Source organism: Pseudorasbora parva, chromosome 19 (genome assembly GCF_024679245.1).
Source record: "Pseudorasbora parva isolate DD20220531a chromosome 19, ASM2467924v1, whole genome shotgun sequence".
Lineage (NCBI taxonomy): Eukaryota > Metazoa > Chordata > Actinopteri > Cypriniformes > Gobionidae > Pseudorasbora > Pseudorasbora parva.
The window spans coordinates 30,533,197-30,546,304 of record NC_090190.1 but is presented as its reverse complement, the minus strand read 5'-3'; the positions used below and the strand labels follow the sequence as shown (position 1 = coordinate 30,546,304).

The following is a 13,108-nucleotide window of genomic DNA, read 5'->3' as shown; positions in this document are numbered from 1 at the left end:
ACCTACACTGTAAAAAAATTATCAATTATGTTAAATTACACATAAAACATCAAATTTTCAATCAAATTTATTTTACAAACCTGCTGTCCATCTACAGTAATTTACTTTTAAAATATATGTTTTCTATGTACAATAACTAAGATATTATTTATAAAAATGCAGTAAGCACATCAATTCAAAAACATGTTTGCATATTTACAGTATTAATATTTATTTGAACAGAACCACTCAGAACTTCAACCTCTAAATTAAGTAGGCCTACTTGTACATAAATAGCAACCTTTACAGCCAATTTCTGTTAAATTTACAAAATATTGTACAGAAACTGCACATTTACATTATTAGTCATTTTACATAACACATATGTCAAGTTACTTCTGTTGTAGGAAATACAAGCTTAGTATATAATTTAGAATATGCAAAAATATCTACATTAAAAGACAATTATCTTTCTATTTTTATACTGTCACATTGCAGTTATTATTTTACACATGTACAATTAAATTTTATCCAAAGCAACAGAAAAGAGCTAGTTTTAATGGGTCATGTGTTCACAAAAGAATGCATCTTTAGTGGTCTCCTGAAAATGGCTGGAGTTAGTCAGGTTATTCCACCAGCATGGAACAGTCCAGATAAAGGTCTGTGAAAGTGATTTTGTGCCTCTTTGGGATGGCACCACAATGCGCCATTTGCCTTCACAGCGCAAGTCTTCACAGTGCATCAGCAAACACTGATGCCAGTGGCTGGAACATGAGCTTGGATGAGTTGTGTAGCATGTTTCGATAGGAATGGCCTGATCATCCCAATGCTGTACAAGGAAAATCTAAAGATCGGGCAGTTCTAGCAATGTGGTCTGTGAAGATTAACTGATCAGTTATAACACAAAGGTAGGGCTGGCTGAAACCACGAGCACTTCCGTCTTGGCGAGGTTGAGTTGAAGGTAAAGGTCATCCAGGTGAAGGTCGGAAATTTCCATCAAGCAGGCTGAGATGCGAGCAGCTACCGGCTGATCATCCGCTGGAATGAAGGGTAGAGAGATGTGTCAGGATAGCAGTGATAGGAAAAGCCATGTTTCTGAATTATTCTAGTTGCAATTATAACAAAATACTATTCAAAACAGCTGCATGATAAGATGCAAACAAAGAATTTGTTGAATGAGAGGAACAGTGCCCTTATTCCACACCTGCAATGCTCGCCTGCTGTAGACCTCCAGTCTTTCCACAGGACCTGAAATCACACAAAAAAGCATAAAAAAATAATACAAATAAAAAAATAGGACTATTACATTAATTAAAACATGCCAGCATGTTTTACTGAGACCAAAAACCTCAACCTAATGTGATCTGGAAGACTTAACTGTAACGTTAGCTGCATCATATAACTCTAGGGGTGTAACGTAACTGTCCAATCATCTGGATCGATGATAATATAATATATTTTCATTTTTCCAGAGCTATATATATATATATATATATATATATATATATATATATATATATATATATATATATATATATAGGCCTATGGTTAATCGATAAAGTTAGTTCATTGTTTCAAAAGATATAATGACGGTAACATACCACATACAACCTTTCAAACTTTATGAATAGCTAAGTTAATCTTGGTTAAACAGATGGAAAATTGAAAGAGGCCTGAACTGCTATAATTTTCAGTGTTTTACTCTCAACGCCAGTTATGTGACTGAACAACGATTAGAAATGTTAACAACAGCTTTAAAACAACCAACAACATCAATGTGCAGCCACACGATATAAATATCATAGAATGAGACTCTTACCTCAGCAGTGATCGGTTGATATGATGGCCGCTGCTTGTCAAAAGTCGCTGTAGTTGCCGAGACATTCTCGCTGAAATGGCGCGTTATTTTTCCTCACATAGTTCCGAGATCCTGCTCACGGCTGCTCAAATCCAGTTAATCTCACGACTCACTTCACGAGTGTAGCTTAGCCTAATATAAAATCAAATCACCCGCTCTAACATCACTGTAACGGTACCTCTCCGCAAACTGTTGTGGGCGTGACTAACGGAAAATTAACCGGCAGCCAATTTGAAACTGCGTCACGCGCGCGCGCATGCAAGCACACGCACACGCACACACACACACACACACACAGCTGCATTTGCAACTGGATTTGGAAACCCATCAAATGTACATGAATAGATGTGGTTAGGAAATTTAGCGGAGAATTAGTCAGTGCAAAAAATTATCAAAATTAGCTTCTTTTTTTTGTTTGCAAGACAAGGTTAAAAGATTAGTAGCTACAATCCAATTTATAGTTTGACTAATATGTATAGGCCTAATGTACAAATACTATTATTTAGCCTAAAACAACTCACTAACCAACACATTATCTTAAATGGTAAGTAAAACATGTTGAATGACTGCTGATTTCTGTAGTTAAACATTCGTTTACTTTTTTCTAATTTTACAAAAAAAAATTGTAAAATATTAATCACACTTTTATGTATAGGCTAAAATTACATATTGTTCTGTAAAAATCCATCTTAAAAAAAAAACAGATGTAATAGGCTACCAGAATACAAGCAATTCCTGTAAATGTAATAGTCGAAATTTAAATTACAGCGAATATCTGTAAAACACCAGGCATTTCTTTTATAATGAAAAAACATGAAAATTCTGTAAAAACAAAAAACAAAACAAATAATACAGACCATAACCTGTAAAATTACATTGAGCTATGACCGGATCCTGCCATGAGCTGAGACATATCTTATATGGCTTATATGTGGATATAAAGAAGCAATACAGGAGACCTATATGGCCTGATATGCACATATATGCACCTCAATTTTACCTATATGTGGAATATATGTGCATATATGCAGCATACATATTATCATATATGTGCATATATGCAGCATACATATTATATATGTGCATATATGCAGCATACATATTATCATATATGTGCATATATGCAGCATATATGTACATATAAGCTGCATATATGTTTCATATATGCGCATATATCCTCATATAGGTTCTTTCCATGTGGGTAATATTGCATATAGTAGTATCATGCTGTGGACACAGGTTAAGAATTTGCCCTAATGTCTTGAGAGGCTGAAAATATTATGGTATCTAGAACCATGCTGTTTGCAATGGGTTCACGTGTTCTTATTCTCTTTTAATGTATCATTGTTTTAAGAGCTCATAGCTTTGTGAATAAATGGTTCTTTCAAAAAAGGTGGAATGTTGAACTTGTGAAGCTTATCTGTCTGGGGCAACACTGACCCATTTTAGAAGGGTTTTAGCCCCCCGTAAGTTCACCCAGCCCCCATACAAATGCGTGATTAACTCAGTAATCTTTAATTCGTGATCTCATCAGTCCCTTTCAATGCTCATAAAAACGGCGGCAGTCTGCGTTATTCGGCGAATTCTCAAATCCGCAGAAGCAGCAGAGAACAAGCCACACAGGTAAGTGCATTTATTAACATGTCTGTAGTAGTCGGTCATAAATGCAGTTTACGTAATTATAATGCGGGATAAATTCAAGACGGTTTTTTAACTGCAAAAAGTTTTTCCTGAATGCGGTAACTTCCCCTTCCCCCTTCATCGCCGTACATTTGTTTTCCTTCAGCGAAATTGAGCGCTTTCAACCCAATAAAGGCAGGCATAGGTTAGAAAACGATAATGATGCTATTTTCTTTTGTAAATTGGCAATAATAAGCTTTGAGACTTCTTGACTTTTCTACTATTACTAGTATAGACTCCTTCATACCTCAGTAGCCTACAATAAAATTGCAAATTTGTCATATACCTTTTATAATATATTCAAAAACAAAAAGTGGAAATAACAATTGAATTTAGCTAATGAGTGGTCCTGCTCTGAGTCTCTGACTGCAGCCAAATATATAGGTAATTTCAATTTAATTTTCATGTTAAAAGTGTTTTCCACCAGCTGACAGAAATCATCCACTAAAATCATCCACATTAATTTTCCATGTTGTCTCCAAGAATAAAAATAAGAAAAATATGTTCTTTAAAGTATTTTACTGCACAAATGTAGATTAATTAAACACATATGTTGAAAAAAAAAAAGTGTTGATGCAACTTTTAATTATAGTTTGTGGTTTTTAATAAACAGAAATAAAATTAAAAAATATCTTCATGGAACATTTTACGTGGATACTTTACTTAATATCCTTGTGATTTTTGCCATTAAAAAATATATATATAATTTTGACCCATAGGCCTATGTCTATTGACACAAATATACTGTATTGTGGTTCAGGGTCACATATTCTTGTAAATATTCATGAATTTAGCTGGTTATTTGAAATTAAAGCAATATTCAGGGATTGGCTTCATATAGAGTGCAACATGTATTGTATATTCCTATTTTTATTTTTAAATCATATTATGATTTTTTGTTATTATTTGTAAAATGTACGTCAACAATAGTGTTGACAACACTAAGTTTATTATTTAAAACATAAATATTTTACAACTAAAGCTGAACTATAATCTATAGAAATGTAAAACTACATTTTACATTTACACTAGACCACACTGTTTTTTTTTTAAATTATTATTATTATTTATATTCAGCACTTGTATTAAGTTACTTTTTTACCATTGTTGCATAACATGGTGGTCATAGTTAAACTTTTACTGAAGCTGAGATTGGTCTGTCTAGCAAAGGCTAAATTTTCTTACATTTGCTGTCAGAATTCATGCAAGAAAACAGGTCTCAGTAATTACTGATGATACTACAGAACTCATATACTACTGCATTTCTATTAAACGCATGATTCATGTTTTTCTGACTTACGTACTTGCATTATAATAATTTATCTGCCAATTACACATTATCCAGTTATCCCTTTCCTTAATAAAACATCAACAGACAGGTGCCATGATTGGCTAGAAAAGGCACACCCACTCATGCAGAGGATTTAAGACACATCTCTCTCATTGTACGGGACTCTGTCTCCATATGATCGGCCTCAGATCATGTGAGTACCTGTCAGATTTCATGTTATTATGAAACCTTTTTTCTCTATTTTACTTTATTCATTGCTACATACTCCGTTTTTTTAATAGGCAATTTAACATTATTTATTGTTAAATTGTTAAATTAAAATGCACTTGTTGCATGCTATATAGTGTCCGATCAGTATTTATGTGTCATGTTTTATTGAGTTTATATGTAAGTTAGATCTGATATTTTATCTGATAAATATTTGTTGCTTATGAAAATCAATAATAATCGCAGTAAAGTTTTGTATAGCCTCGTTGCATTGTAATTTATGTGAACTGTATGAAAGTATATGTCATGATCCCGGCCTGTGTTTACCTGTCTTGTTTAAAGGGGTACTTCAGCGATGGGAAGATGAATCTGTATTTAAACTGGGTCATTAATGTAATTGAAATGTGAACTTATTATTATTTATAATAATTAATTAATAACAAAATTATTCATTATTGTCTTCTAGACTGAGAAAAGACAGAAAATGTATTTTTGTCTCATGGGGATAAAAGACAACAATTCCCAGAATGCTTTGCTGCCCTCTGAGGCCACTCTCAAAGCCACTGCTACTGGATTACTGTGACTGGATAACTTTCTCACCGTGTTGAATTTCATAAAATCAGTTCAGTTAGAGAATAGACACTACAATTAAAACTGAACATGTCTGTTCAATATAATGAGTGAATCGCCGAGCGAGTGTCACAGCACTAACGCTGCAGGAGTCAGATTACATTCACCGTCATGAATGAGCTGAATGAGCTCTCGTGATGAGAACTGAGGTAAATGCGACCACGCTCGCGGCATACGTTCAAAGCGTGTGTTCAGTCTGGCGCGTTTTCAGTTCATGCCTTTGGAAGCTTAACTTTCATAGGAATTAATTTGAGAAGTTGATCCATTTTCATGAATGCCTGCAGCTTGCGAGCTGAGCTGTGAGTGCGATCCCAAAACATGCGGAAATAGCTCCCAGTGCTGGCTGTAGTCTTTAGCCTTTGGCCAAAAATTCCTCCTATTATGCAAATATCGTCAATTTGTGAAAACAGAGACGTGAAAACGATGTACAAAAAACAGACGATAACACTGTCAAAACGATCCCCACAAATCTGTGAAAATGACTAAAAAAGGCTGCATTATGCATGCCAGGCCATTAGCTGGAGCTGTCACTCTGTCAAGAAACCAAATGTCCTTTTGAGCAGCCATTTTGCAGATAAACTCTGCATTTTATATTACTGCAACTGACTACACGCGCAAGAAGCAAGTTACACTTGGACACGCATGCCCAGTGTGCATGAACGGTCATGTGACATCCGTTTTCGGAAGTGTAGTGTGGACGGAGATTGTTTCTGAAATGCAGGGAAACACTAGCCTAGAAATCTAGACGCAAGGGCAGCAAATTTAATTTGCCCGCAAGTGTGGTCTAGCAACTCTCAATTCCTATCTGAGCTGTATTCCTCAGAATCTGGACGGCCCAATCACATCGTGTAGGTAGGCTATAGAGTTGGCGGGCGGGGCCATAATGACGGCCGAGTTGCGTTTGCGTGCTTCTAGTAACACAGTCTTCTAGTAAACACAGAAACTGGCGAACGGCGGCGGTCTTTCGAATCAGCTCTGCCCGCGCCTCCGGAAGACTTGGAGTTAAGCTTTCCTCTGAGAAAAGAACAAACAGCGGCACTGAAGTCATTCTTAAAAAGGAAAGATGTGTTCGGAGTTTAGCCGACCGGATACGGCGAAAGTTTAATCAGTCAGCGAGCTCCGCTTCACCGTCGTTGCTCCGGTTGGTGTAGCGCTATCCTATCGCGTGCAGAGGGAGTTTGAAAGACAACCGTTTATCCCGCCCCTCAGATTGAGCCCTGTCTATGGTGAGTTTCCAGACCAAACTCCTTGATGTGGGTCTGGCTTGTCAGGCTAGGGAAACACCAATATAGAACAACATTTTAAACTCCTCAGGGCCTCCTCAGTTGTTTTTTCGTCATTGTTCCTGTGTGTGTGTGTGTGTGATCTAAATTGTTGCACTCCTGGTTTAACTGTTTGGATTATGTTCCTGATTCCCTTGTGTGGACTGGAGACTGGATTTTCTGGGACTGTGTTTGGGCCTTTTTTTAATAAACTGTGCTTGCATTAGGTTTCTTGCCTCTTCTCGAATTAAAAGTAAACATTAATTAAATATGTCAAAACTTTTAACACGCACAGTTCCGGTGTAACTATTTACTACTCGCTAACTCAGCAGTGTTCACAGACCTAATCATTCAGCTTAATACTCAAACCACAATGACGGCGACAAGCTAAGATGAGCTTTCCAGAATGACAAATAACTAAGAGTGACAATAAAATAACAGCTAAATAAATGAACAAACAAACCGTAGTCTAGCACTTCATAAACTTCATAATTTGATCATGTCTTTGAGCAGCTGGGATGTCCTATTTGCACTCTGTACTTTGATAGCCCTTCCGCAAATAAGCACAATCTTCCTGACTTTGTTCTTAAAATGCATTGGAACAGCATCAAAGTATTAGTTTAGACAATGCTCCAGCCACTACAGATGTTACTGAATAACTTCACTTTAGCAGATGATTCTTGTCCAAAGTGAAAGTGCACTGAAGGGTCAATCCACCCCGAGTGCCCTTAGATTAAATGTTTTGCTTGAGGGCATAATGATGAACTTTTCTGACATTGCAGCTGAAATAACTTGACTGCACCAAATTTGGAAATTAAAGCTGAAGCGTGTAGCCTAATTTCTACTCCACTACTGGCACCAAGTGGAGTTACAAAAAATAATGTCCGTTATTATTGAACATGATTCTGTTGTTTAAATGGACAGTTCACACAAAAATAAAAATGAAAAAATAAATAAAAAGTTGCTGCTGAACACAAAATATATTTTGAACAATGCCGGTTATCAAACAGTTGATGGGACCCATTTTCTTCCATAAGTATTTTTTTCCATATATGGAAGTCAATGGGGCCCATCATCAACTGTTAGGTTAGTCATATTTGTTTTAAATATCTTCTTTTGTGTTCAGCAGAAGAAAGACGTGCATACAGTTTTGGAACAACTTGAGTGTGAGTAAATGAGGATAGCATTCTCATTTTTTGGTAAATTATCCCTTAGTGATGATTTTGTTGGTTACTAATTGTATCGTGTTTCTTTTCGGAAGACATTTAGGTTACGGATTCTGAGGGACACTGATCTAAATCATCATGGCCATGTCCATCCTTACCCATGTTTTGGCCTGTCTGTTTGGCATGGGCTCCTGGGTGACCATCTGTGGTCTGTGGGTGGAGCTTCCTTTAATCGTTCCACAGGTACCCGAGGGCTGGTATCTTCCCTCCTACATCTCTGTTATTATCCAAATGGCCAACATCGGACCTCTTTTTGTCACATTAATGCACCGCTTCCGCCCGGGAATGCTCAATGAGAAAGCGGTTATCTATTTCATTGTTGGTTTCGGGATACTGGCTAGCCTCTTCCTGGCTTTCTTCTGGAGTGAGACGGTAGTGGTGCAAGGTGTGGAGCGCAGCGTTCCTCTCCTACTCCTCATCTTCTTCATCTCCATAGTGGACTGCACCTCTTCTGTGACGTTCCTTCCCTTCATGACGCAGCTCAAGGCGGAGTATCTCATGACTTATTATATAGGAGAAGGCCTGAGCGGTCTTGTTCCATCTTTAGTGGCGATGGTTCAAGGTGTAGGTGTGATGGAATGTGTCAATGCATCTCAAATCCTCAGATCCAATGAAACGCATCTTAATGAGTCTGAAGGAGATGCTAACTACCTCGTGCCTCACTACCAACCAGCTAATTTTTCAGTTGAAGCCTATTTTTTCTTCCTGACTGCCATGATGGTGGTTTGTTTAGTGGCGTTCTTACTTTTGAACTACCATCCAGCTGTGGTTCGAGAGCGCCCCAGTAACACAAATGGAAATGGAGACAATATATCCCGCTGGAAAAACAAGAAATCAGAACAGAAACCAATGATGCGCTCGCAAAAGGCCATTCAGAAGCCCAGGAGCACGTTTGGGACAGGGACGTACACGTGGATACAAGTAGTGTACATCTACATTATCCTTGCGTGGGTGAACGCTCTGACCAACACTGGCTTGCCGTCAGTGCAGTCGTACTCATGTTTACCATATGGAGACCAGGCCTATCACTGGTCAGCCACTATGGCAAATGTTGCCAATCCCATAGCTTGCTTCATCAGCATGTTTTACACTCAAAGGTGAGCTACATCATGAAAAACATTTGATTTCATAGGTAGTAATTTGATTTCTTTGCTCATTTGAACAATATATGATCATATATTGCAGCTCTACAATAGATCATGCTTTTTAATAAGGCTACTTACCAAACAAATATGTGGACATGAAATAAAAATACAAAACTGTTTTCAAAATTAACATAAAAGATTTCTAAAGGATCATTTGACACTAAAGACTGGAGTAAATTTAGCTTTGCCATAACAGAATACACTTTTTAAATATAGGCTTGAGAAAGGCTGACATATATACCTATATAGATAGATAGATAGATAGATAGATAGATAGATAGATAGATAGATAGATAGATAGATAGATAGATAGATAGATAGATAGATAGATAGATAGATAGACAGACAGACAGACAGACAGACAGACAGATGATAGATAGATAGATAGATAGATAGATAGATAGATAGATAGATAGATAGATAGATAGATAGATAGATAGATAGATAGATAGATAGATAGATAGATATTTTACACAACTAAATAACTATATCTCTCAACCCTTTGTTACATTCCGATCAGGTCTTTAGTTCTGATGGGAGTTCTCACTTCTGTTGGCTCTCTTATTGGAGTTTACATTATGGCCATGGCTGTGTTGAGTCCCTGTCCTCTGCTGGTTAATGACACCTCTGGAATCATCCTTATTGTGAGTATATTAGGGGCCAAATTGTGTTTATTTATAATATAAGAAGTGTTTTTGCTTCATCTAAATTATTGTTTATTTTTGTAGGCTGTATTTAGTAATCCTGTGTTTTTCAGGTGTTGGCGTGGTTCTTTTTTATCTTCGTCCTATCCTACGTGAAGGTGATTGTTGCTGTCATATTGCGAGATGAAGGCCACAGCGCTCTTGTGTGGTGTGGAGCAGTAGTGCAGCTGGGCTCAATGTTGGGCGCGGTGACTATGTTTCCTTTGGTCAATATATATGACTTTTTCACCTCAGGTGACCCATGTAACACTAATTGCCTATAAGAAATCGGACCTGTAAATAATAATAATAATAATAAACAATTCCATTAGACTTGGTCAGAAAAGGAATTAGTTTGAAACTAATATAAAGTATTTTAATTAACAATGTAAAATAATCTTGCTTTTAATGTAATTTTTTTATGTATGCTATTCATATCTGTTTATTACAAGTTTTGAAAGTTTTTTAAATTTTTTATTATTTGCTTGCTTGTCCATTTATTTTTATTTTCAATGCCATATTTGGCAGAATCCTCAAATGTCCACCAGGAGGCGGTAACGGTCTACAGTAATCTAGTTTATTTCCATCAGTTCTCACCCATGAGCAGATGTTACTAGGGGACCTCTGTAAACTGCTTTCAGAATGTCTTAAAATGATTCATTATTAAAATTAAGTAACCTTATGTTTATTTATTTTATCAGTAACATCTTATAGAATGAATAAGTGAAATGTAACATGCATTTGATTTATTACTATGGAGAAAAATCAGGATGGTTATTCATTTGTACAAACTTGCATAAAGTAATCTAACATGTTTCAAATGAATTTTCCAATATAAATATTTACCTGAGCTGCCTTAAAAAAGTATAGCTGAGTTAAGTTTAAATTACAAATAATGACAATTACAAAAAAAATCCTGCTGCATCAAGACAGCATATTTTGTTTTCATGTTATGGCATGATTCTACTTAATTATTTTAATGTATTTACAGCCCTAGTTTCTGTTAATAATAATAATAATAATAATAATAATAATAATAATAATAATAATAATTATAATTATATATATTTTTTTATTATTTTTTTTTGTCATAATTGCAGCAATTTTCAAAAAACAGCCTTTGTTGGGTGGCATCAAATATTGACTTTGACAATGAGTGGCCTTGAAGTTGGAAAGTTTGAAAAACACTGATTATTAGTCTGATAGGATCTTAAGAATCTGCAGTGTTATAGATTTATTATATCACAATTTAAAATGCACACAAAATGTACTTCCGCCTACGTATAGCGTGACCTTTACAACGTGATTGCGCAATCTGTGGCGAGTCGCAGAGCAGCGCAAGATTAGCAATTTAGGTTAAAAAGTATATTCATTTATTTACATTTAAAAAAAAAAATGTTTTACATATATTTTTCCTCATAAAACTAAGCATTTTGATGACTAAGCATTTTTGTTTGTGAACAATGAGACAATGACTTTTCTGATGGCACTGATATGTTCATTGACATAAATACTTACTTTTAAAAGATGAACTAAAGATGCAGGCTTTTGCTGTTAATCTATTGTGTGGTGCTGTTTGTACGAATCGTTCATAGAAATGCTGGTCTGCAAATCTTAAGGATGATTCAAGAAATGTACCAAAGCAACTGAGAAAAACTAAACTATGGGTCCAGGGTGCTTTTAAAAAATAGATAAAAAAATAAATAAAAAATTATTATACCATAATACAGGGGTTTTCAAACTTTACGATGCCAGGGACCCCCAAATATGATGCACCTTTATGGGGGACCCCCTTATATCCATCTATATATTTTTATGTATGAAAAAACATTTAAACTGTTTGATAAATAGTAAGTGTGACAATTTAAATACAACATTGTTTCCAAATTTAAATTGGATGTACTTAATGGTGGACGTATAAACCTGATTAAAAAAAAAATGACTTGTATATGCAACTTTCACAATAAATGTATGTAAGCAGCTCACGTACCGCATTAAGAATTCTGCGAACCTCGGGAGAATGATATAGGGGACTATGGAAAAACTCACTAGCAAGATACAAAGCAAACATATACAATTGTGAAAAGTATGTATATGGCAAACAAGGTGAGAAATGTTTAGAAATTAAACAGTTAGATTGTTCGGTAGACTTTATCCATTTTTGCTTTGTCTTTCAATTATCTGAAAATGTTCTGGGGACCCCTTAGAACCTTCTGGAGGACCCCTGGGGGTCACCGGACCCCAGTTTGAAAACCCCTGCTATAATACATAAGCACAGCAGTGTTAGGGGTATACATTACAAGTAACATGAGTTACGTAATCAGATTACTTTTTAAGTAACTACACTGTAAAAAAAAAATGTTGGTTTAACTTAAAAAAGTAAGTAACCTGGTTGCCTTAAAATTTTGAGTTTATTGAAATTAAAAATGTGAGTTGATACAATGAAGGAAATTTGTTTAATAAATAGAAACTCAAAATAGTATTGTATTAGCCTGACAAACCAGACCCACATCAAGATGTTTGGTCTGGAAACTCACCATAGACAGGGCTCAATCCGAGGGGCGGGATAAACGGTTGTCTTTCAAACTCCCTCTGCACGCGATAGGATAGCGCTACACCAACCAGAGCAACGAAGGTGAAACAGAGCTTGTTGATAGATTAAACATTCGCCGTATCCGGTCGGCAAAACTCGAACACATCTTCCCTTCTTAAGAATGACTTCAGTGCCGTTCTTTGTTCTTTTCTCAGAGAAAAGCTTAACTCCAAGTCTTCCAGAGTCGCGGTCAAAGCTGATTCGAAAGACCGGCGTTCGGCAGTTTCTGTGTTTACTAGAAGCACGAGCGCAACTCGGCCGTCGTCATCATGTTAAGCTCCACCCACCGACTCTATACACGATGTGATTGACCCGACCAGAGTATAGCGTTTAAAGCTCAGAAATGTATTGAGAGTTGCTAGATGACACTCACGGCAGATTAGATTTGCTGCCGCTAGGGTGCGTCTAGATTTATTGTATCTGAACCATATAAAAAATTTGATAAATCATGAAAATAGCACTATTTGGCATGTTTCACTGCGTCATCAGAAATAAAACACACACAATTACCCAATATGCTTACAACATCTTTTAATAATATTTTAATAAAGGTT

At 36.0% G+C, this 13,108-nt stretch overlaps 1 protein-coding gene across 6 annotated transcripts; it reads left to right on the top strand.

The window, feature by feature from the left end:
* The first annotated feature begins 3,353 nt into the window (after positions 1-3,353).
* Positions 3,354-10,643, top strand: slc52a3-2a (solute carrier family 52 member 3-2a). 6 transcript variants are annotated; one of them, XM_067425527.1, is made up of 6 exons: positions 3,354-3,460; positions 4,893-5,001; positions 8,037-8,073; positions 8,177-9,230; positions 9,799-9,922; positions 10,036-10,643. In XM_067425527.1, exons 4-6 carry the CDS (start codon positions 8,212-8,214, stop codon positions 10,243-10,245), a joined length of 1,353 nt encoding a protein of 450 aa, XP_067281628.1. In that variant the 5' UTR covers positions 3,354-3,460; positions 4,893-5,001; positions 8,037-8,073; positions 8,177-8,211; the 3' UTR covers positions 10,246-10,643. The 6 variants fall into 6 exon arrangements, with proteins under 6 accessions (XP_067281628.1, XP_067281625.1, XP_067281629.1 ...); XM_067425524.1 differs by having other exon boundaries at positions 8,169-9,230; XM_067425528.1 differs by having other exon boundaries at positions 8,034-8,073.
* Positions 10,644-13,108: the final 2,465 nt, after the last annotated feature.